Source organism: Haliotis cracherodii, unplaced genomic scaffold (assembly GCF_022045235.1).
Source record: "Haliotis cracherodii isolate W230 unplaced genomic scaffold, xgHalCrac1.p SCAF_1, whole genome shotgun sequence".
In the NCBI taxonomy this organism is placed as follows: domain Eukaryota; kingdom Metazoa; phylum Mollusca; class Gastropoda; order Lepetellida; family Haliotidae; genus Haliotis; species Haliotis cracherodii.
Window position 1 is genome coordinate 81,622,256 of NW_027266264.1, and position 25,585 is coordinate 81,647,840.

Sequence of the window (25,585 nt, forward strand, 5' to 3'; positions counted from 1 at the left end):
GGTAAACATCTACGATCTTTGTCACTTCGGGCTTTCTTCAAACTGACAAAATGAAGCTGACATGGGATGACATGACTGAAATACTGTTCGTGGTGACGGTAGCCCAAACAAACTCAGTGACTAGCATCTTGTTTCTTCACAGCTGACTCAAATCAAGTCCTATATTTCATAAGGTTATACCACTTCCAGTCCTCGTGCAGTCAAGATAGTTCACGTTTCTCATGCATTTCTCACGGCGTTTGCTCAACAAAGATTCAAGTCATGCCAGTGTTGATAAGTCATGCCGAGAGTGGATGAGTCAGGGGGAGTTTGCATGAGCCAGGGTGAGTGTGGATGAGTCAGGTTGAGTATGGATGAGTCAGGGTGAGTTTGGATGAGTCAGGGGGAGTTTGCATGAGTCAGGGTGAGTGTGGATGAGTCAGGTTGAGTGTGGATGAGTCAGGGTGAGTGCGGATGAGTCAGGGTGAGTGCGGATGAGTCAGGGTGAGTGTGGATGAGTCAGGTTGAGTGTGGATGAGTCAGGGTGAGTGCGGATGAGTCAGGGTGAGTGCGGATGAGTCAGGGTGAGTGCGGATGAGTCAGGGTGAGTGCGGATGAGTCAGGGTGAGTGTGGATGAGTCAGGGTGAGTGCGGATGAGTCAGGGTGAGTGCGGATGAGTCAGGGTGAGTGCGGATGAGTCAGGGTGAGTGCGGATGAGTCAGGGTGAGTTTGGGTTAGCCAGGGCGAGTGTTGATGAGTCAGGGTGAGTGTGGATGAGTCAGGGTGAGTGTGGATGAGTCAGGGTGAGTGCGGATGAGTCAGGGTGAGTGCGGATGAGTCAGGGTGAGTCAGGGTGAGTGCGGATGAGTCAGGGTGTGTGTGGATGAGTCAGGGTGAGTGTGGATGAGTCAGGGTGAGTGCGGATGAGTCAGGGTGAGTGTGGATGAGTCAGGGTGAGTGTGGATGAGTCAGGGCGAGTGTGGGTGAGTCAGGGTGAGTATGGATGAGTCAGGGTGAGTATGGATGAGTCAGGGCGAGTGTGGATGAGTCAGGGTGAGTGCGGATGAGTCAGGTCAAATGTGGGTGAGTCAGGTTGAGTTTGGGTTAGCCAGGGCGAGTGTGGATGAGTTAGGGTGAGTGTGGATGAGTGTGGATGTGTGGATAAATCAGACGCAGGGCTGTTGTGGATAAATACGGCCGAGTATGGCGGAGCCCGACACCAGTGTGCATAAGTCGATGTGTCATATAACGGAAACCAGGGTAAGCATTAGGGTGAGTAAATGATTATTGTCTTACGACACTTTTACCAATAATTCAGTAATATCTCGGTAGGAGTCACCAGAAATGGCCTTCACAGATTGTACCCATGTGGGGAATCGAACCCGGATCTTCGACGTGATGAGCGAACGCTTTAAACACAAGGTTACCCCACCGCCCCTCAGCATGTGAGGAGAAACATTTCAGCAATGAAGATTCCAAATATGACCTTGATGGAATTAATCCTGTTAACACAAATGCCTTTGCCAGAACGACTCCGTAGTGCTGATTAAATGATTAAGTTAGATAAAGTGAAAGCAAACGCAAACGATTTCTGGCTGGATTGATATTCCGGCAAATCCTTACAGAGGCATCGAAAGGGCAAGACCAAGGTGTTCAATATCTGATGTATTCCCAATGACCGATGATCTGTCTGTATTTGCTGTGAGTTACTTGCCATACCACGAGCTTTCAAAGGGGTAAATCTCTATCAGCATGAAGCCATTACATCGACTGATTCTATGGCAGCTATTCAATTATTCAGAAAGAGAAAGTTGGATCAAGGCGAGAAATCTATGAAATATTGCCACTTAGAATCCATACCAAATCACAGCTGATGGTCCAGGTCTCGGCGGCACTGAGACATTTGCTAATCTGGTAGTACTATAAACATTGAAATCTTAGTGTTTCGTCCTTGTCCTAGAGGTTATTTTGAAGTGAAAGAATACTGGTCGTTCTCCTTCGGAGGACAAGAAAGGATGAAGTGATTCTTACTCGACAGATTTTGGACACTGTGAACTTATATTTATGCATATAAACATATTATAGATAAGTGTATCTCAATAAGTTACCCCATAGAATAGGTCCTGGGCATGTACATATAAGGATATGCAGTTTGTCTTCTCTTCTCTATGTCTAAAAGTGGTTCTTGGAATTTGTTCAAAGAGCAACTAATTAGGGCATAATCAAGGTGACAAGTATGTAATATGTGTCTCCTGCCCATTTAGATGTGAAGACATTGATGAGGATTTAAATGGATTTTGATATCGCTGTGGACTCTAGCGAGTCTTTCATTAATCCGCAATTTTACTTTGGTCCTTAAAGCAATGATGCACTGTCCACAGTTTTATCAATGCTTTGAGCAGAAAAGTTCATATTTCAATTTTTGTATCTGCATATAATTTCATTTTCCTTCCCTTTTCAATGTGCTTGTGCTCCGGTTTATAATATGACATGCAGCATCGTGGTGGGCGCGAATATGCCTCTAGCCCAAGTCACACTAGCCACATACTTCTACCACAAGTACGCGATGTCTATGAGAAACTATATTTTCACTTCTTACAAGGTTAAAAAGCAACTGTATTTGATACGCAGATAAACAGTTGAATGTGTACACATAAATAACATATGTTATTCATAAATGGAATGTTTTTACCTTTAAATTGATCATATATAAGAAAATAAATGTACCGTGTTGAGTTGCCATCTGCAGATTTAAAAGAACCAAAATGATTTTGAAACGGAACGCGAAATATTACCTTTAGGTGAAGAAATGCATATCCGCTAGGTAACAGATGAACGGGGAGATACACGTAACACTTTTTTAATCACTATTTCAATAGCTTCATTCCCATTGCTATGTTCACATTCTACGCCTTAAAACCGAAGTATGTCCATGGGCCACAAGAACACAGATTTCGGTGCTATTTCAAAAGCAAAATAAATTTTCACATCGATTTAATGGATGCATCTGTCCATTATTTCTTTTATCTGTTGCACTGATGTTTCGTTTGAAAAATAAATATGTGTGTGGTTGCTTTACCAACGGCTGTATGATGACGTAGAAGGCATTAGTTCTTATCTGTAGTTGGTGTATTTGTTAAATATTTCATATTTCAGGACGAGTGGTAGGTGAGTTTCGTTGATGTATCGTTAAGCCGTAAGATTGCCCTGGATATGGACAAAACATGTCCTGCCATGATGAGAGATATCCGCCCACATCATAACGCTACCCCCACCAAACCTGTCCACTTCCTGTACGCAGTTTCCGGCGTAAGGTTCTCCCCGACATCTGTAGACCCGTGATCTTCCATCCCCTGAACGGATGAGAAACCTTGATTTGTCGCTGAACCAGACATCTCTCCATCGGCGTTGAGGCCATACCCTGTGTGAACGGCACCAATGCAGTCGTTGTTGACGATGTTGTACGGTCTGGTCGGAGATTCTGCGCAGTCCGGGTATTTGGGATGCGGTTGAGGTGGCTGTGGTCGTCCTTTCACGTAGGTGGGGCAGTCGGATGTAGGGATATTAGGCGGGGGTGGTAACTCTTGGTCGTCCCGACCTTGGCCGATCACGTGTTGACCCAAGCTGTTGAAACCGATCCCATTGCCTTGTGATGGTGCTGGGCGGTACATTGAAAACCCAGGCTACAGCTGATCGGGATTCCCCTGCCTGCAAGAGGCCTATGGCGTTCTTTCTTTGCAGTTCTGTTAATCTTGGCATGTTGTTGAACTGTCACTGTTCGATTGACGCAGATGCCAGGCAATAAAAAAACCCTGCACATTATTACCGTTCTGTTAAACGTTCAGTGCGTGCAGCTCCATGGCCCTTTTGTAATGCACTGGGTGCGTTTTCCGAATCGTACGTGTTTCACGAGTAAAAGTTTGTTTTTGTTGTGATCATTTTGATCCGGGAAATTTGTCACTGACACAATAACACATTAAACCTCTTCATTTGGCACCTCTTGCTCCGCTATTTTTGCTTTTATGGCCAAAAATATCCGTATTGAGGTTGTTGTTTTAATAAGAGTATATATATAATGGAAATAATTGAACATATACACATTGCCTGGACAGTTTATCCCCCTCGATACCAATGTTTATGACTTTTGTTGCACCAGTAAATATGGAAAACTCAGGACTGTGCACAATATGGATATTTTACCTTTGAATACACTCAGTGATATTGCCAACTCAGCTGGTTCCAAATTTATAGTAGATTACGTCATATCATGTGGGAGAAAAATATCCTCGAGCCGAACATTAGGGATTAGCCACGAATCTGACATTGATGTGCTACATATATTTTGTCGTGGTTTTTACAAATCGACAACACACTTTCCATAATCACAGGGAATCTCTGCATTGTACGATTCCGAGTACGTCATGAGCGTGTTTCATGAATCACTATCAAATAGTGATGCTACCAGGAGTTCACTGCATGCTGACGATAAATAACCTCAATATTAGATGGACCAATGCTTCTTTTTCCAAATCAGCCTTTCGTTATTTCGAAGTGACTGGTGTTTCATTGCTATATTGCAGAGCGTCATATTTCACGTGGAGCCCCACCCGACCCACCCATGGTTCACCCAGTGCGTCACCTTCAACTTCTTCCCCTCGCCAGTACACGAGCTGGCCTACAACCTGTTCAGCGTGGCCACCGTCTACGTCCTTCCACTCATCGTCATCACCACGTCATATATCATGATTCTTTGTAAAATATCTAGAAATGCACGCTCCAAAGGTTGGTAATTAATCGTTTTCTTCTATGTATAAGGTGCCGACTCAGATGCTTGATTAATGCATCCTTTACATCTTAGTTGGTACTGATCTAATCAATATTGATCGAACATAGTGTTCAGAAGACCACTGCACATTTATTATGTGACTATTATCTGTCTATGTGACAATGTGCTTGGTTCACACACTATACTGCATGTTCAACCAGCAAATATATATATATATATATATATAACTATATTTATCGAAACACATAACAGCTGAGACCCTAGGACCGTAGGAAGACATCCTTGTTCATCCTGTAGAAGGACACCCTTTTTTCATAGTAGAAGGACACCTTTGTTCCTCATTGTAGGACACCCGTGTACTTCATGGTAGACGGACACCCTTGTACTTCCTTGTAGGGCACCTTTGCACTTACTAGAAGTAAGGCAACATTGTACTTCCTCGTAGTAGGACACCCTTCAACCTCCTGGTAGAAGGACATCCTTGTACCCCCTACTAGAAGGATACCATAGTGCTTTACAGGAAAATGACACCCTTGCACCTTCTAGTAGAAGGGCATCCTTGTGCCTCCTAGTTGGACACCCTTGTACTTTCTAGTAGAAGGACATTCATGTACCTCCTAGCAGGACACCCTTGTAGTTCCTAGTTGAAGGACACCCGTGCACGTCCTAGTACTTGCACTTTCTAGTAGACGGCCACCCCTGTACCTTACAGTAGAAGGACACCCGTGTACCGCCTAGTAGAAGGATATCCTTGCAGCTTCTAGTAGGGCATACTTGTGCCTCATAGTAGTAGAATACTCTTGTACTTCGAAGTAGAATGACACTCTTGCTCTTCCTTGTAGAAGGATATCCTTGCACAAACAAGCAGAAGGACACCCTTGTACTTCTTTGTAGGACACCATTGTACCTTCCAGTAGAATGACCCCCTTGTATCTCCCGGTAGAAATACACCCCTGTACTTCCCAGTAGAAAGACACCCGTGTACTTCCGAGTAGAAGGACACCCTTGTACCTCCTAGTAGGTCACCCTTGTACTTTCTAGTAGAGGGACACTCTTGTACCTCCTGGTAGAAAGACACCCTTGTACTTCCGTGTAGAACGACACCCGTGTACTTCCTAGCAAAGTGACGCCGCTGTACCTCCCAGCAGGCGGATATCTTAGCAGAAGGGCATTCTAGTATCCCCTGATTAGAAGGGCGGTCAATCCCTGAAGCGGATGTAACTAATCTAAATTCCTAGGATGGTTATATTCGCCTTAATTCTTACGATACCCGCGTGTCCGTTGGTGCATATGTACTTACACACTTTGGAGAAACTTCAATTCTGTTCAAAGACATTTAACTCCCTCATCCTTAAGATGGTAATTCAATTACTCTTTTTGGTGTGTTATGAAATACGACTTGACATAAGTAAAAACTTAGAATGTTATTCCAATTGGGCGAAACACAGTTGTTTTTTACTTCTGTGACCAATTAAATCGCTTTTATTAATACCGCCCCTGGTGGCTCGTGTTTTCATGTTTCAGCAGCAGATATATAAAATATTGATGCACTGCTGGTTTTGCTGATGAATCAAGTTTCCATCGACCGTTTGTATTAGTACACATATCTTTCTGGCCTCATGAAGGAAATTGTCTTCCAGCGATTCGATGGAATGAATCAAACCTATATTTCCCAATGAGAAATACTTCCAAGATAATCATCTCGAGCTGCAGATGACCAGAGGGTCGTTATTTCCCTCACTGTGATTGCACTCTGTGCCAACACCATCTTAACCACTCGCATTTACTCTAAGAAAACAACTGAAGTTAATTATTTGAATTCGCTATGAGTGAGACTACCTTAGAATTCAACTTAAAAGTTGCCTGTTTGCATTGGAGTATTTATGTTTCTGTGCCACAAACATATTATCCTTTCCCTAACATATACCGACATACACTGCACATGTAGGAAACCTCAACAACATGCCACGATCTCTGTGTGGCGATTTTTAGATTTTCGATTACCTTGGATAATGTATGTTACGTGATTTAGTAAATACATGGTGACGTCATATTAGGCTCTACATAGTGACGCAATGTATAGATTCTCATAAACTTGGCACTAATCTCAGTGACGTCATATACGACTCTCCATAAACTGGGCAATAATCTCTGTGACGTGATATGGAGACGCCCCATAAACTTGGCAATTTGGCAAACTTGACTTTTTTGCAGCCCAGAACATCCCAATTCGAAATAACATTCAATAATTCGAAATAACATTCCCGATTGATCTCTAGCGTAAAATGTTGTGAGTAGATAAGGGTTGTCTTTTCTTATTCCGATGGTGACCTTGTCCTTCGTTTGAAACTGTCACTGACATGCAAGCAGACTTGAGTTTGTTGATTTTTACTTCTTCAGTATAGGGTCGTAAGTTAACTTGAACTTTGGCGAGCACACTGATTTCCCTCTTCCAAAATGATACGGACAGGCTATAAATAAATTCAGCTGATAGATAAAGGAAACCAAACTATTTCGATTGCAGGCGGTGCGAGTGCAGGTCCTATATTCAAAGAGCGGCGCTGATTGATTTTCTCAGATTCTCTAACACTGGTCATGCGTACTTACAACAGTGCGCGGTAAGATGAAAGATCTTGAGGGTAAAATCCACAAAGCGCGGTGAAAGACATAAAGATGTATCTTTCGTATCGCTGTTGTTCTTTTTTTCATGTTTTATTTGTTTCCACATGAATACACGGACTTTTATAGGGTGATGTGTAATATTGAGTACCAGAGCATCCACATACTCAGAAAATGAATTTCAATATTCAAAAAGTTATTATCAATATTATTACATACAGTTTGAATTTTTTAAATGCAGCAAAGAGGGTTTGGATAGTCCTGGCAAGGCTGATGGCTCTTGCACCTCTACACGCTACAATGACAGCGAATGAGACTTCTCCCGGGAAGCGCTGCGTAGTCGAACCCACCCACAACTTTTCGGAATGAGAAAACTCCCCAACACTGGAGCCTTCTGCATTATTACACAGATTGCCAGAAGGTGCTCTCCCAATGTCAGTCAAAAGATTGGGAGGTACTAAACCTAAGGCACCAAGAATAATGGGAAGTCGGACAACTTGGGATGCAAGCGTTACATTTCGAAAGCCAGGTCCGCATATTTGCCATGCTTCTTCTGACTCTTATCAATCACAATAGTGTCAAAAGGGACAGAAAATTCAATGATATACATTTTTCATTAGAGTTATCGAAAAGGACAAGATCTGGTTGCTGGCTCGAATAGGTCTGAGGCCTATTCCAAAGAATTTTGAACTTTTTTCCATGACGCCCTCTATATCTGGGCCAATTTGATATGGCACTTCGCTTGGTTGACAGTCATCTCTGTACCGTCCAGCAGTGCAGAACGATCAACAAAATCAACATTGACATTGAGATTATGTCCCACAAATTTTGGCTCGTTTAAGAAAACTGCGGAATGCCTTGTTTTCATCATGAGTCTTGACATGTTTCACAAGAGGATCATTAGACAAATGAATCTGTGCTAAAGTGCTCTATACAATTCTATCATTAAAACTGGTATATGGTAGCGATTGAGGGAAGAGCGAGGAAGGTGGGATCTATTGTCTGACTCATCGTGTAAGGGTGTCAATACCCTTATTTTCTTGGTTCGTCCAATCAACAACACTAAAAGAATATGAAAGGATGGGTACAGCACAAGTATTTATAGCTTTATTTGCGAGCTTTCAGCTCTGAACTCCAGATTTTCATAAGTCTACGTCTGTACTCTGCCCGAAGTTTTTTCTCCGATGTGGGCATTCTGGAGGAGAATCTGTTTTTAGTGTAGATTCTCGTTTGGCAGGAATTTCAAGCTCATCCATGTAAAGGAGGTGAGTAAGGGGTGTTTGGGACCTGTGTTGAGGGGGCCCAGCGTTCCTCTTTGCTGAGTAAAACGCTTAAATGATTTAGTGACAAACAGAAAAGCAAAGGGCTAACAGAATCGCCCTGATATATTCCTCTTCTAATGGAAATGGGTTACCAAACCCCTGCCTCAAAGATTATACCATTATCCCAATACAATCCATTTCTTTATATTCACAGAAAGTGGAGTTAATACCATGTGGATGCTCAAAAAACTTGAAGGATTTGCTTGACTTTTTGCAGTCCAAGAAAAGAACCAAGTTCCATTCGGTGACAACATTTGGGTTTTTTTCAACTTTGTACACCACTGTCCCACATGACAACATAAAGGAAAAACTTCATTCCTTGATCCATGGGGCTTTTCTTACATAACGTGGTGACCACAGATACAGTCACGTATCTATATTCAGAGGTTCAGGACAATTTGTGAAAAATGAAAGCAAATGCCATCTGATGTGTACTGAGAAAATAATATGTGAAATGCTGGACTTCCTCTTTGATAACATCTACGTACAATTGGGGGGTAAGACATTTAGGTAAGATGCAGATATACACGTGGCACCAATTGTGCTCCTCTTCTTGCGGATCGGTTTCTTAATGCGTACTAATTGGACTTTCTGTTCGAATTGGCAATGTCAAAACAAGATAATTTGGCCAAGTTTAACTTAAGCTACAGGTATATCGATGATCAGATATCGTTCAATATCAATCAAATAGCCAATTCCCTTCCACTGGTGTTCCCACCTGAACTAGAAATAAAGGAGCCCAGTGAGACCGCCTTATCTGTGTCATATTTAGATCTATGCATAAAATTCTAGAATGACAAAACCTTTGGTGTTTACATTTCACAACTTTGGAGATAGAACCGAGCATGTTCTTTTTACCAAGATTTCAAAGAGCGTCATACGACTCTTGGTCAGAGGTTGTTTGATCAAGGTTACAACATTCAAGGCCTCAGTAAAGCTTTCAAAAAGGCATATGGTAGATATATGGAGGACATTTCCAAATTTGACGCATCATTGACAAAAATGATGTCCAATGCAATTCCCTATTTTGACTTGTGCCATATGTTCCCGTGTTTATTTCAGGTGGACAATTGACTTGCCTTTGCATGTGTTTGTGACGGGTGCCACCGATACGTTCACCTTATCGCGATTACCTGGTATTATTACAATTTGATAGTGATTCATAAACACTTGCTCATGATATACTAGTAGTCAGAATCGTACAATCGACTCTGCTTTATGCAGAGATTTCTATAAGATATGGAAACGGTTTTGTCGTTATATTCCGAATTCACCACCTGTGCCCTTCGATTACATCTCAAGTTTAGTTGACCAGTAATTTTTTACAGACATGAGTAAATCAAGTAGCCGCTCGGGGAGGTCAAGTCAAGCCAGTGACTTCAAAATCCATTCTTGAGGTACATAATCTATCCAACACATTGAGAGGTTACTATGGTAAGTTTCAGCCTCTTCAAGGATCATTTTCTGAACCTGCAATTGATCCTTGCAACCCCAACATCCCTTTATGGGTCCTTTTTGCTGCACAGGAGATGTTAAACCATGAAGGAATGGTGTTTGGACACATAGAAACAGTTTCCAATACCGGTTTCGAATACCATCACGTCCTGGCGCCGTATTAGATTTTGATTTTTTAAAATACTGTTTTCTAGGCAATCTGGTGAAATGAAACACAACAATTGTGACCTTATGTTGTCATGGACATTATTTTGTTGTAATCCTCTGCCCACGGTTCCTCGAGGTTGCAGCTGCCGGGTATAGACCACAACTGTTTCCAAAACTTTTCACTGGAATCAATGGTGGGTCTTTTCTCACCAATTCCATTGGTTACATTTAATTAAATTGCGTGTAAAACTGTTTTTCATCAGTTTTGAACAGGTTATTTTGTTTTATGAAATTATTTTTCTTGTCCAACTTTTTCTTCCTTTATGTCCAAATCTTAAACTTTGCCCAAGGAATCAAGAATTTGATTTAGATTTTGATGTTGTTGTCTTATACTTTGTTTTCAGTTTTTGCCAAATTGAGTTTTTGACGTTTTGACATTGATAGCCCCGAGTAACGTTATATCAAGCAAAGTTCTATCACGGATTTATCTTTAACAGCTTCAGTTAGTTTAATTTGGGACGGGTTTTCTTTTGGTGATTTTGTTTATCCCCTTCTTTTTGTGCATTGTCTTTCGAAACTGTTCCAGCGGCAGCATACACGCAACAGTTAATGGCATGCATTGAGAGTGACAGGCTAGATTTGTCAAGTTTATTTTGTAGAAATGATTGGTAAAATTGTTTATTTGGCCGACGTTGCTCAATCGGTAAATCACAGATTTGATTATGAAATGACATGACAATCTTCGAGGCAACCTTCAGGAATTTTAGTTGTAACAGAATTTCAGAGCCAATGTAGTAGTAGTAGTAGTAGTAGTAGTAGTAGTAGTAGTAGTAGTAGTAGTAGTAGTAGTAGTAGTAGTAGTAGTAGTGGTAGGGGTGGTGGTGGTGAAATTAGGTGTTCGCGAAAAGGCTAAACTGTGTCTTGCTCGACCGGAAACATCCGCCACTAACACGCTATTCATTTGAAAAATAAGTGCCAGTGAGTGAAATACAAGATAACTTGACAATGCCATGACAATACCGCCTACAACGTGCCCTTTGAACATTGGAATCCTGCCAGATAGTCAGCCATTATGCTGCTGCTTGTCAAACGTCGTTGCACAACATATGGAGCTAACATTTGGCCGCAATCACAATCCCAAATGGCCATGACATTTCTTTGAACAATGACAGGCTTTTTTTCATGTCTGTCTTGTAATGATGTTTCAAATGGGAGAGCTGTGTGAGCACAATGCTAATGTTAGGAAAACCTACCAGTACCAGCTGGTCTCTTTTGTGGGAATTCCGCAAGGTGTATTTCTTTGATTTCTTTCTGTATGCAGCAACAATAGTTATTTCATTGAAGCAAGATTATTAGATGGCATGAATGTGGAATTCAAATCGACTGTAATAAAATCCTCTTCGCACTACCAATTTGCTCTCACAAACAGAAATCATGTTATTTTGTTGATGGATAATTTAAAAGTGATTGCCTTATAGTCGGGCCAGACCGAGAAGAGACGGGATTATCGCAGCTTTCTCCATGATCGACGACCATGCCCCCATATCGTTGATATGTACACATATGACTTTACGAAGCAATCATAAGTACCATCTATGTGCACAGAAGAAAATTAGTCCAATGAAATCGCTATCGAGAGTCAACAATTAAGGAGGTTTCCCCGCATGGATATATAAATAAAAGCAACATATACTCCCCCAGCGGTGGCACCCGTAAGAAGCACATGTCAGGGTTCAGTATTAAAGATACGTGACCTTACTGAACCGCTTTTGAACTCTCTAAAACTAACAATTTATGCATTCATCATAGTCGTATCTAAGGACATGTACGAATATTAAATGACATCATGTGCACCATTCCAGGCACGCTAGTTTTAAGATCGTTGGTTATCAATCGGATTCAAAAGCCATTCAAATTCCATATCAAACAATGGTATAAATCGCGGATGGACGAAGATTTTCAGGATTCTTACTGATGTTTTGAAATCATTATATGAAATACTTATTGTAATATTCTCTAAATAGTATTTACAGAGACACAGTTATCGGGTAAACTATTTCAGGACGTATCTTTCGGTAATACATATTTCTGGATGACTTACAAACGTCTCTTTTTGTATTGGTAACATGGGTACAATTTTGTCTGCCTGTTTGTGAAATTATATCATATAGAGATCATAAGCCGACGCTAACATGCGTACCGTAAATAGCAATATCCCTGCACCTTAATGGGTACGATATCTCTTTGTCTGAATACGATAAAGTCCTACATTCATTCCCCTGGATATGCTAATTTTCCCGTTGTATGTATTTTGTTCTACTGGAATACATGATCATTGTCTGGAAACAACATCTGTGTGCATGTAGAGTACTCTCCTCGACTCTGGCAGAAGTCATAGTGTTTTTACTGACCGAGTGAATTACAATTTAGCGTCGCATCGGCTACATTGCGAGGACAAGATGTCTTAGCAACTGCGAGCACATCATATAATGCTTCAAAGTTATATTTAAATGCAAATGTGTCATTCATATTTATTACGAGTGTATTTGAACACTTATAAAAAGATTGAAAGTACACTGTGCCACTTCCTGATTGAACGTCGAAAAACGATGCCAGCGATGAAAGGATGGAGTATTTATGCGCTGCTTGTGTTTCAACTGCTGTCTGCTCTCCAGTCACTTAACGACATGGCAAAAAGCACGCCGCTCTTTTACTCATAGCAGTGAAAAACACAGAAACACGCAAAAAGCATTTAAACCAATTAGGATTTGACTGGTATATTTCGGTTCATCAACGTCTGAATTGAAAATCAAAGTCAAAACTGTACTCCGTAGAGCCGATGAACCGATAATGAAAACATCCAATCTCAATAAAATATATTGAGCAATCTTGTTCAAACATTAGAAATAATTAGAAAAGCGACTTCTAATTAGTTGCTGGAGGAATATGTTAATAGTGTGTTCTAATCCTGAAAGCAACTGTAAAATCCAAACTATCTGAGATTCCTTATTCATGTGCAAACAATCGAGAACGCGTAAACAACTTAGATGACAAGTTGACCTTGCTGTTCACAACACTTACGGTCAGCGACCGATGGTCCCCAAGGATTTTTTACCCCATTTCTGAATGCTAGTACAATCTGCTGTGGATCCTCGGGGGGTCCAGTCGTCTGGAGCGCCGTACCAGGGTTTGCTGACCTTTTCAATATGTAGCCACTTGTTATGGGGTTTCGGACGCTTAAGAAACACTTACACGAACTGCAAAACATCTCATTCACTCATAAAAGCTTCTTTTTTCTTAAAAACAAGCCATCATATGTGTATTTACAATGTCTGTGTGATGCTACACCCCCGTTATGGCGCGAGTAATAGCGATAAACATGGTCGTCCAAAAACGTATGACGTCCAAAAAGCCTATGATTCGACTATATGTGGTACTATGTGGTGATAGAAAAAGTTTCGTAAAAACACATGTGATACTTGTAATATTTGTAATATAAATGGGATACATGTTCTCTACGATAAACATGTGACACTTAGTTTCCTAAAAAAACACATGTGATTCTTGTTCTCTTGTACCAGCATTGTTCACAGGCTGCCAATATCCGAGGCTCAGCTGCTTTCGAATATTGGTTTGTCAGCGCCTTGCCCGTGCTGCTACAGCAGAGTGTAAAATGTCCATGGCCTGCGTTATATCATAACGTGGAACTTTCCTCCGAATTCAGATGGCACGACCGGATATCAGTGAAATACTGTTCACACACGCCCCTCGCTGTAGTCAAGAGACGTAGAAGCGAAGGTTAAATTAAGGAATGGTCTTGATTGTATCTGAAGTAGAGCAGGCCTCTGTTCCACAAAGCGATCTTAGTGTTACGTTGATCGTAAGCCTATGATAAAGTATGATAATTACGCCCAACATAGCACCAAGATATCTTTGTTGAACAGGTTCCAGCGAAAAAAACATCACAGCGATTTGAAAAGATTGAAATTTCATCAAAACCACATTAACATCAAACACCCTAAAGAGGATGGTCAGTCTACTTAAATGGGATCAAAGGTGAACAATAAAAATCCCCCAAAGAATAGTCACCTTTCCCATATGCAAGAGAGGGACAGGCTGGCCTCAGTCAACGAAGCAACAGCAGCCTCATGGCCTCGGTTAGTTGGACAGCGTACACACGATGATGGATACTTCCCCGTGCGTGTATTCACTTGAAAGTAATTGTTGCCATCGTTCACCATTAAGTGTCTATGTCACAGCGTATTAATTCGTGACAACTATTGGTTATCCACTGATTTGCAATTAACACAATCAGATCAGTCTGTATTGCAATGTCATATCCTGTGATACTCACTCTGAAGTCGAAACATGCCGCCTATTGAAGAACTCTAATCCCATCCGAACGAGTATCTTCGACTTATTGAACGCCTTTAATTGAATCTTGTTCTACAATGTAGCAATGTGGAACTTTCTGAAGTGGTCATGTCAGTGTGATGGTATTTTAACTTTGAACGACGATGAAGTCTTTAGCATTACATTTTTGTCCTTGTATATTTAGTATGTCAAACATTGTCCTAATAGAGAGAAGCTTACATTTTTGTCCTTGTATATTTAGTATGTCAAACATTGTCCTAACAAAGAGAAGCTTACATTTTTGGCCTTGTATATTTAGTATGTCAAACCTTGTCTTAACGGAGAGAACTTTACATTTTTGTCCTTATAGGATGTCAAACGTTGTCCTCACGGAGAGAACTTTACATTTTTGTCCTTGTATATTAAGCATGCCAAACATTGTCCTCACCGAGAGAACATTACATTTTTGTCCTTGTATATTAAGCATGTCAAACATTGTCCTCACCGAGAGAACATTACATTTTTGTCCTTGTATATTCAGAGAACATTATATGTTTGTCCTTATAGGATGTCAAACATTGTCCTCACCGAGAGAACATTACAGTTTTGTCCTTGTATATTCAGAGAACATTATATGTTTGTCCTTATAGGATGTCAAACATTGTCCTCACCGAGAGAACATTACAGTTTTGTCCTTGTATATTCAGAGAACATTATATGTTTGTCCTTATAGGATGTCAAACATTGTCCTCACCGAGAGAACATTACAGTTTTGTCCTTGTATATTCAGAGAACATTATATGTTTGTCCTTATAGGATGTCAAACATTGTCCTCACCGAGAGCACATTATATTTTTGTCCTTATAGGATGCCAAACATTGTCCTCACCGAGAGAACATTACAGTTTTGTCCTCATATTATGCTAAACATTGTCCTCATCGTGAGCACATTACATTTTTGTCCTTATGGTATGTTAACCATTGTCCTCACCGAGAGATCATTACATTTTTGTCCTTGTATATTCAGAGAACATTATATGTTTGTCCTTATAGGATGTCAAACATTGTCCTCACCGAGAGCACATTACATTTTTGTCCTTATAGGATGCCAAACAATGTCCTCACCGAGAGCACATTACAGTTTTGTCCTTATAGTATGCTAAACATTGTCCTCATCGTGAGCACATTACATTTTTGTCCTTATGGTATGTTAACCATTGTCCTCACCGAGGGAACATTACATTTTTGTCCTTGTATATTCAGAGAACATTATATGTTTGTCCTTATAGGATGTCAAACATTGTCCTCATCGTGAGCACATTACATTTTTGTCCTTATGGTATGTTAACCATTGTCCTCACCGAGAGCACATTACAGTTTTGTCCTTATGGTATGGTAACCATTGTCCTCACCGAGAGCACATTACAGTTTTGTCCTTATGGTATGTTAACCATTGTCCTCACCGAGAGCACATTACAGTTTTGTCCTTATGGTATGTTAACCATTGTGCTCACCGAGAGCACATTACAGTTTTGTCCTTATGGTATGTTAACCATTGTCCTCACCGAGAGCACATTACAGTTTTGTCCTTATGGTATGTTAACCATTGTGCTCACCGAGAGCACATTACAGTTTTGTCCTTATGGTATGTTAACCATTGTCCTCACCGAGAGCACATTACAGTTTTGTCCTTATGGTATGTTAACCATTGTCCTCACCCAGAGCACATTACAGTTTTGTCCTTATGGTATGTTAACCATTGTCCTCACCCAGAGCACATTACAGTTTTGTCCTTATGGTATGTTAACCATTGTGCTCACCGAGAGCACATTACAGTTTTGTCCTTATGGTATGTTAACCATTGTCCTCACCGAGAGCACATTACAGTTTTGTCCTTATGGTATGTTAACCATTGTCCTCACCGAGAGCACATTACAGTTTTGTCCTTATGGTATGTTAACCATTGTCTTCACCGAGAGCACATTACAGTTTTGTCCTTATGGTATGTTAACCATTGTCCTCACCGAGAGCACATTACAGTTTTGTCCTTATGGTATGTTAACCATTGTCCTCACCGAGAGCACATTACAGTTTTGTCCTTATGGTATGTTAACCATTGTCCTCACCCAGAGCACATTACAGTTTTGTCCTTATGGTATGTTAACCATTGTCCTCACCCAGAGCACATTACAGTTTTGTCCTTATGGTATGTTAACCATTGTCCTCACCCAGAGCACATTACAGTTTTGTCCTTATGGTATGTTAACCATTGTCCTCACCCAGAGCATATTACAGTTTTGTCCTTATGGTATGTTAACCATTGTCTTCACCGAGAGCACATTACAGTTTTGTCCTTATGGTATGTTAACCATTGTCTTCACCGAGAGCATATTACAGTTTTGTCCTTATGGTATGTTAACCATTGTCTTCACCGAGAGCACATTACAGTTTTGTCCTTATGGTATGTTAACCATTGTCTTCACCGAGAGCACATTACAGTTTTGTCCTTATGGTATGTTAACCATTGTCTTCACCGAGAGCACATTACAGTTTTGTCCTTATGGTATGTTAACCATTGTCTTCACCGAGAGCACATTACAGTTTTGTCCTTATGGTATGTTAACCATTGTCTTCACCGAGAGCATATTACAGTTTTGTCCTTATGGTATGTTAACCATTGTCTTCACCGAGAGCACATTACAGTTTTGTCCTTATGGTATGTTAACCATTGTCTTCACCGAGAGCACATTACAGTTTTGTCCTTATGGTATGTTAACCATTGTCTTCACCGAGAGCACATTACAGTTTTGTCCTTATGGTATGTTAACCATTGTCTTCACCGAGAGCACATTACAGTTTTGTCCTTATGGTATGTTAACCATTGTCTTCACCGAGAGCATATTACAGTTTTGTCCTTATGGTATGTTAACCATTGTCTTCACCGAGAGCACATTACAGTTTTGTCCTTATGGTATGTTAACCATTGTCTTCACCGAGAGCACATTACAGTTTTGTCCTTATGGTATGTTAACCATTGTCTTCACCGAGAGCACATTACAGTTTTGTCCTTATGGTATGTTAACCATTGTCTTCACCGAGAGCACATTACAGTTTTGTCCTTATGGTATGTTAACCATTGTCTTCACCGAGAGCACATTACAGTTTTGTCCTTATGGTATGTTAACCATTGTCTTCACCGAGAGCACATTACAGTTTTGTCCTTATGGTATGTTAACCATTGTCTTCACCGAGAGCACATTACAGTTTTGTCCTTATGGTATGTTAACCATTGTCTTCACCGAGAGCACATTACACTTTTACCCTGTTGGTATGTTAAACATTGTACTAATGGTGATAATAAGAATTGTATAGGATTCCAGACTTCACATAACCTTTTTTGTGCTGTTCGATTTCAAAATTGTTCAAAGAGTGGAAGCGTACTTTAAGGTAGTTTGTATCTCTGTGCAGGTATCATCGTCGACTCCAGACACAAACGGGGAGGGATCCGATGTTCGAACACGGGGAGAATAGGCAAGGCCAAAATACGGACCTTAAAGATGACGTTAGTTATAGGTAAGTGCGTTTCTTTGTTTTAATATAGACGTCCTGCAAATCCAAAGACAAACGAGCGCGCACACCCCACACACACGCTCGCACGCTCACATACATACATACATACATACATACATACATACATACATACATACATACATACATACATACATACTACATACATACATACATACATACATACATACATACATACATACATACATACATACATAAGGGTTTATAGCATCCTGATAACAGTAAGGTCTTTGTTGACGCTCTTAGGACACCTGTGTTCAGGATTTATTGAGCTCTGAATAGGACATTCACAGATGTAACCACACAATTCAACATATACAGGTGAACATTTTGTACGGATCTTGCTTGTCAATTTCATCATTGTTGAAATTGGGAAAAGTTCTTATATGTACTTAGATATATCTGAGATAATACGTGGTGTGAAACAGATCTTCAGTGTTGAACAGTGTATATAATATTTATTCTACCGACAAAACACAAGGGAACTGATGAAATGATAGTGAAGATGTAATGAAGATAAATGTCTGTGGAATACATTTCGGGCTTGTAGATCAATAGCTGTTGTGTCCACCATGTTGGCGATACATGCATGACACCTTAATGGCATATTGTTAATTATCTCGCGTGTGGTTGCCCTTGGTATTGCCCGCCATTCCGCTTGATGAGCTAACCCAAACTGGGCCACAATGAATTAACAAATTAATTGTTCCGGAAATTCTTGAAAAAACTAAATATGTTTCAGAATTATGGAAAACAAAGAAGTAGCCTTTCACAAAAATGACATTATGGAATGACAAAGAAATTTTAACAGAAATTTCAGGCTCATGGCTTTATATATAAATATATATCTTGTTTTGTAGCTGTAGCTGAAACAATATATAATCTCGATATATTACAAAAAAACAGACCATAGTCGAGAAGTCACACTTTTTTTTATTTGCTAAACATTCAGGCAACTTGAGATATTGACTTCCCGCCCCACTCCAATCGTACCCACAATTTTTCATTTGTCTGTTCATGAAGATACTTCCAGATACGTGTGTGCTTGGTTTAATGCATAAGTGATTGTGAGTTCCTCTTTTGGCGCACACACTTTGCCTTCCGGTTGCACATGCATCACGTGCTGTTCATGCATGATGTGAAATTTCATTGTGATAAGAAGTTGCTTTCAGATGCAACGCCATGCTATTGTAAATGTACACCTCAACGAAAACTACTTTCATAGCATTAGTTCCCTTATTGTTTTTTTTTGTCGGTAGTAATAATATATATAGTAAATCGTTATTTAAAAAATATTCATATTTCATTTCAGTGAGCGTATTTATTCTTTGTTGGACACCATATTTCGTCATGGCCGCCTACTGGTGGTTTGATCGGTAAGTTTTACCAGAAGATGTTACTTTGATTTAGTGTCACTGACTGACTCAAGGAGAGCTTTAGAACAAAGAGTTTATCGATATATATATTATTTGTTTAAACACACTTGCAATCGACCCGTATCAGTGAGTGAGGCTGGAAACTCTTTTATAGGCCGCAGTTATCAATATTCCTACTCTTTCCCCATCGAGAATAAATTAGTAATCGAATCCAACTCAATTCTAGATTATCTCTAGGCCTGAAAGTAGGCATTTTTCTGAGCTAGATTTGGATTATTTTTTTATCTTGTAGATATATGATATTAAATAAGATGACTTTTTATCTTTACTTTTCTTTTGTTGGGAAGGGGGTGCGGGTGGCGGGGGAGTGTTAATATACAATATTCTAAGCAGAGCCCAGCAAACCAGTAGTTAAAGTCCTTAGCAAGGACACCCGCCATTGGGTTACGATAACACGTCATACAGTGAAGCCCCCGAGGCCTGATCTGCGTGTGTCGGCACAAACGACAACATGGAGTACATGGGATTTATCCTGCCCCAGAATCGTCAGTTGCGTTGTTCCTAAAGAATTAACGTTATCTGGTCTAGACCAGCAGAAAGAGATGGCTGACACTGTCTACATCCATCACATTGCATTAAATAATGAAGCTATATCGCATTGCTACGCTGGAGGTCAAGAATGAGGCAACAAGGAAACAGATCATTTCTTAAAGAAACATCTGTAGGAAACAAGGGTCAACACAGTCAATGTCAATGTTGTCAGCTCGAAGTAGTAGTGAATGAGTTGGGTGTAACGCCGCTTTGAACAGTATTCCAGTTATGTCTCGGCGTGTTAGGCTCATGACTTTATATATATAAATATATCTTATTTTGTAGCTGTAGCTGGAACAATAATTATGTAATCTCGATATACATATATATATATATATATATATATATATATATATATATATATATATATATATATATATATATATATATATATATATATATAACAGACCATAGTCGAGAAATCACACTTTTTTATTTGCTAATCATTCAGGCAACTTGAGATATTGAAACAAGGAAACAGATCATTTCTTAAAGAAACATCTGTAGGAAACAAGGGTCAACACAGTCAATGTCAATGTTGTCAGCTCGAAGTGGTAGTGAGTGAGTTGGGTGTAACGCCGCTTTGAACAGTATTCCAGTTATGTCTCGGCTTAATGTGGGAGGAAAACCCGACGTGATTCAGGTCTCAGACGTTTACTACATAGCAGCTTGATGCAAGAGGTTTGCAACGTTATCGATTTGGTTTGGATGATGATATATATAAATATAAGGAATATGTAAGCCAAAGCGACAAAACCTTTCCAAAATAATAAGAAATATCTGCTAAAGGGACATTATGTGATGACCATGTGTTTATGAATCACCATCAAATAGTAATGATACCAGGGGGTTCTCGCAAAAGGGAGCGCATCCTGCCCCGGCGGTTGCACCCGTCACAAATACATACAGAGGAAAATCAGTTGTTTACTTGACAAAACACGGGGACATATGCTACAAGTCAAAATAGGGAATTGTATCAGGTATCACACCGCCTCACAACGATAAATATATATATCGGTAAAATACTGTATGAAAATACACATCATGTCAAGTGTTCATATGCCAGCGTTTTCTCTATCAAACGGATACGTTTAGTCATTTGATTTCATTTATGTGAACAAGAAAGACAACATAAGAAAGCAGTGTGTCCAAATAATTATTGAGCAATGATAACTTTACAGGGAAGCTGCAAAGAAGATTGACCAGAAAGTTCAGAGAGGACTTTTCTTATTTGCTGTGTCAAATGCGTGTATGGACCCGTTAGTGTATGGTAAGAGTTTCTACTTTAAACCCTTTTGTCGGAGGGAGTATTAAAAATGACCACCTAATAATAACAACATCTGCAGATAACGTATTCCACGACCATCACGCAAGTACAACTCAGATAATAGAGTTTTGTTTCTTGTTTAACGCCGCATTCAGCAATATGCCAGCTATATGACGGTGGCATAAATATAATCGAGTCTGAACCAGACAAGCATGGTCGTCTGTTACGGCAATCATGGGTTGCTGAAGACATATTCCCTACCCGGATCTTCATGGGTCTAGATAATACAGACGAGAAAGAGTTTGGGTATATTTCCCAAATATTGTCCACAAATGAATCATTTGTAAATGTCTAAAAGTAGGGATATATTTTAAGTTGAGAAGGTAGGGTGTGTTTTAAGTCCAAGGTTGAAAGTAGGGTTACTTAGGAAACATAGTGGTAGCAGTCGGCTTGTTAATAAGATCTCTTCTACCCTGCGTGGGTCGACAATTCTTTTTCACGAACCGAATGCTACTGCTGTTCTCCTTCACGTATGCCTTGTTTTCTTATGGGTGCTAAATAAAGACATTCTCGTCTTTTCTAGGAATGTTTACGACAACATTCAGGAGGGAGGCGAAACGCTGGAGCGACTGCTTCAAATGGCGACTCGGTATGATTGGCCTGTCCTCCACCCAACAGCAAGAACAACCCAACAGACCCAGGGATAACTATGTGTGAGATGTATGGTCAGCGCAACAACCAGAGCGCCAAGGACCCAGGGATAACCTGTGTTTTCACCAAAAGCTACTCAGCTCTCGACATAACTATAAGTTGTCATTCTGTTTTCATTCCTTTCAAGTGCAAGAGGTACGCTAAACTACAAATAAAGTATAATGACACGCATGTACTCCTTACAATAGCACACGCTATAAGGACACAGAGATACAAGTTCATTCGTACACTCCGATGATCAACTGCACGAATTTCACAGGATGTACACCTCTCAAGAGATACACCTCGACAGAAAGAGCTACACAGGGTTTGGTTGAGATACAGCGTCTATATACACCTCAACAGAAAGAGCTACACATGCCTTGGTCGAGGTATAACATCTGTATACACCTCTCAACAGAAAGGGCTACATGGGCCTTGGTCGTGGTGTATCATGTATGTACACCTCTCAGCAGAAAGAGCTACATAGGCCCTGGTCGAGGTATTGCATCTATGTACACCTGTCAGCAGAAAGAGCTACATGGGCCTTGTTCGAGGTATTGCATTTATGTACACCTCTCAGCAGAAAGAGCTACACAGGCCTTGGTCGAGATATAGCATCTATATCTATATACACCTCTCAACAGGCCTTGGTCGAGGCATAGTAACTATGTCCATCTCAACAGAGAGAGCTACACGGGCCTTGGTCGAGGAATAGCATCTATGTACACTTCAACAGAAAGGCCTACACGGGCCTTGGTGGAAGAATATCATCTATGTACATCTCAACAGAAAGAGCTACACGGGCCTTGGTCGAAGAATAGCATCCATATGCACCTCTCAACAGAAAGCGCTACATGGGCCTTGTTCGAGGAATAGCGTCCATGTACATCTCAACAGAAAGAGTTACACGGGCCTTGATCGAGGTATAACATCTATGTACACCTCAACAGAAAGAGTTACACGGGCCTTGATCGAGGTATAACATCTATGTACACCTCATCAGAGAGAGCTACACGGGCCTTGATCGAGGTATAACATCTATGTACACCTCATCAGAGAGAGCTACACGGGCCTTGATCGAGGTATAACATCTATGTACACCTCAACAGAAAGAGCTACACGGACCTTGATCGAGGCATATCATCTATGCACACCTCAACAGAAAGCGCTACACGGGCCTTGGTCGAGGAATAGCGTCCATGTACATCTCAACAGAAAGAGCTACACAGGCCTTGGTCGAGGAATAGCATCTATATACACCTCAACAGAAAGAGCTGCACAGGCCTTGGTAGAGGAATTGCATCTATGTACACCTCAACAGAAATAGCTACCGGGGCCTTGGTCAAGGTAAAGCATCGATGTACACAACAGAAAGAGCTACACGGGCCTTGGTCGAGGAATAGCATCTATATACACCTCAACAGAAAGAGCTGCACAGGCCTTGGTAGAGGAATTGCATCTATGTACACCTCAACAGAAATAGCTACCGGGGCCTTGGTCAAGGTAAAGCATCGATGTACACAACAGAAAGAGCTACACGGGCCTTGGTCGAGGAATAGCATCTATATACACCTCAACAGAAAGAGCTGCACAGGCCTTGGTAGAGGAATTGCATCTATGTACACCTCAACAGAAATAGCTACAGGGGCCTTGGTCAAGGTAAAGCATCGATGTACACAACAGAAAGAGCTACACGGGCCTTGGTCGAGGTATAGCATCTATATACACCTCAACAGTCGCGTCTTCATTTGTGTAATAGGCGAATAAAGTGTATGGTCATTGTTCATCCAGGTCTATGTACTGCGTACCTGATGATGACGCGGCCCCATATATAATTATAAAACGGTGAACGAATTGGCTGTCTGGAGATACGGAAGTGGAGTGCCCTGTGTGTCTCTTTATGGGCTTTGAATTAAACATACTGTGTTTGATTGTCAAATAAATGTTCTTTTCAAACAGGTTTCTTTTATATTTATTCATTGCCTTTCCTGTGGAGTGATCTGGGAAATTACCCTTCGTAAAACCATTAGCGAAAACACTTCAATCTACAAAACATATCCAATATAACAAGGACGGTTCGTTGCGTAATGCTTTTATATGAAGCCACATTCAATATCTGGCCTTGTGCATACACTGAGTCGATAAGCCATCCACAAACATTGATCAAGGACCGATAGATGTGTATATCAGAGCGCCGTGTGACATATGCCGAGGGCGGGGCTGTAACGTTAGAGTTTTTTGTTCATGCTTATTAAGGGCTAAGCATGTGATAGATGAATGCCTATTATTCAATGCGTTCCGATGACATAGCAACTTTTGAAGGTTCTATAATATATAATGGCATGGCCGCGACTAAGTAAATATTAGCAAAGGAGCTATTAGAGGAGTTATTAATATCGTTGTTTGTACCTATATGCACTGAGTGATAGAGCACCGAAATCGTTACTCAAGGTCCTCCAGGGCGTTTTTCAGACATGGACTACATACAGATAACCAGAATACCGATAATCTAAAAGATTTATCAGTGGGTGGTGACAATGTTAAACCTTATGTCACCGATATTGATTAATGTGTATTAGCTTTTATAGTTTAATTGATAAAAAGGCAAAAAATGGAAGGCTGTAATGTTTCTTCCAGTAAGTGATAAAATGATTTTGTATAAAACCTTATTGACACAGACAAGCTGAAATTGATTTGTGTGCTTTGTAGTATTGTGTGTAATGCCCATCTAGACTTCAGATATACGAAAGCTACAAAGAATATATAAATGCCTCTTCGGATTTATCCCAGAAAGGACGGAGGATTTAAATATTTATCATATAATGGGTAGGTTTCTCGGCAGGATAAAGCCAACGAATAAAAACGATATCCGTTGAGGTCATATGCGGATAGAGATGCAAATATCAAAGGTCAAGTAGGGACTACTTTCACTGTTTATAAACAAACATGGCGTCGCCGTCGTCATTCGGCGATCGAGTCAGAATTAACCATCGGGAATCTGGATAAACTACAGGGATAATTGCTATCATTATCAAAAGAATAGTCCAATATACTGAAAATCAGTGTCTAACTGTGACGTAGCTAAGGCATTTTATAAGTTTTGGCAACTTTAGAGATATAAATTTCGAAACAATTTTGCGAGGGCACGAGGCCTAGCCAAGCGGGATCAGTAGCCATATATGTGCTTGTAGACCTCTGCGGCTTGAAACCTTCTCAACAAATTAAAATAGTTGGATTTGGCCTAAATATGTTTGAATTGTTACCTTGTTTCGTTTTGTTGCTGTGTGTACATCTGACTACACTTAACGTTATGACAGGACAGACCGACTGTCAACAACGTCTGACCGTGGCCGTGACGTCTCATAGACTAGGGTTAGGGTAGCTTCCCTTTGACAAAGGGCAGTTACTC

At 40.5% G+C, this 25,585-nt stretch overlaps 1 protein-coding gene across 1 annotated transcript in view; it reads left to right on the forward strand.

Annotated features, from left to right (window-relative positions):
* The window catches only part of LOC139445206 (adipokinetic hormone/corazonin-related peptide receptor variant I-like), a 66,447-nt gene extending 42,793 nt beyond the window's left edge, over positions 1 to 23,654 (forward strand). Inside the window, exons 2-6 of the mRNA XM_071226374.1 lie at positions 4,561 to 4,762; positions 18,130 to 18,234; positions 19,562 to 19,625; positions 21,398 to 21,486; positions 22,067 to 23,654. Coding sequence (XP_071082475.1) covers positions 4,561 to 4,762; positions 18,130 to 18,234; positions 19,562 to 19,625; positions 21,398 to 21,486; positions 22,067 to 22,200 — 594 coding nt within the window. The 3' untranslated portion in view covers positions 22,201 to 23,654. The remainder of the gene's footprint in view (positions 1 to 4,560; positions 4,763 to 18,129; positions 18,235 to 19,561; positions 19,626 to 21,397; positions 21,487 to 22,066) is intronic.
* The last annotated feature ends 1,931 nt before the right edge of the window (positions 23,655 to 25,585 follow it).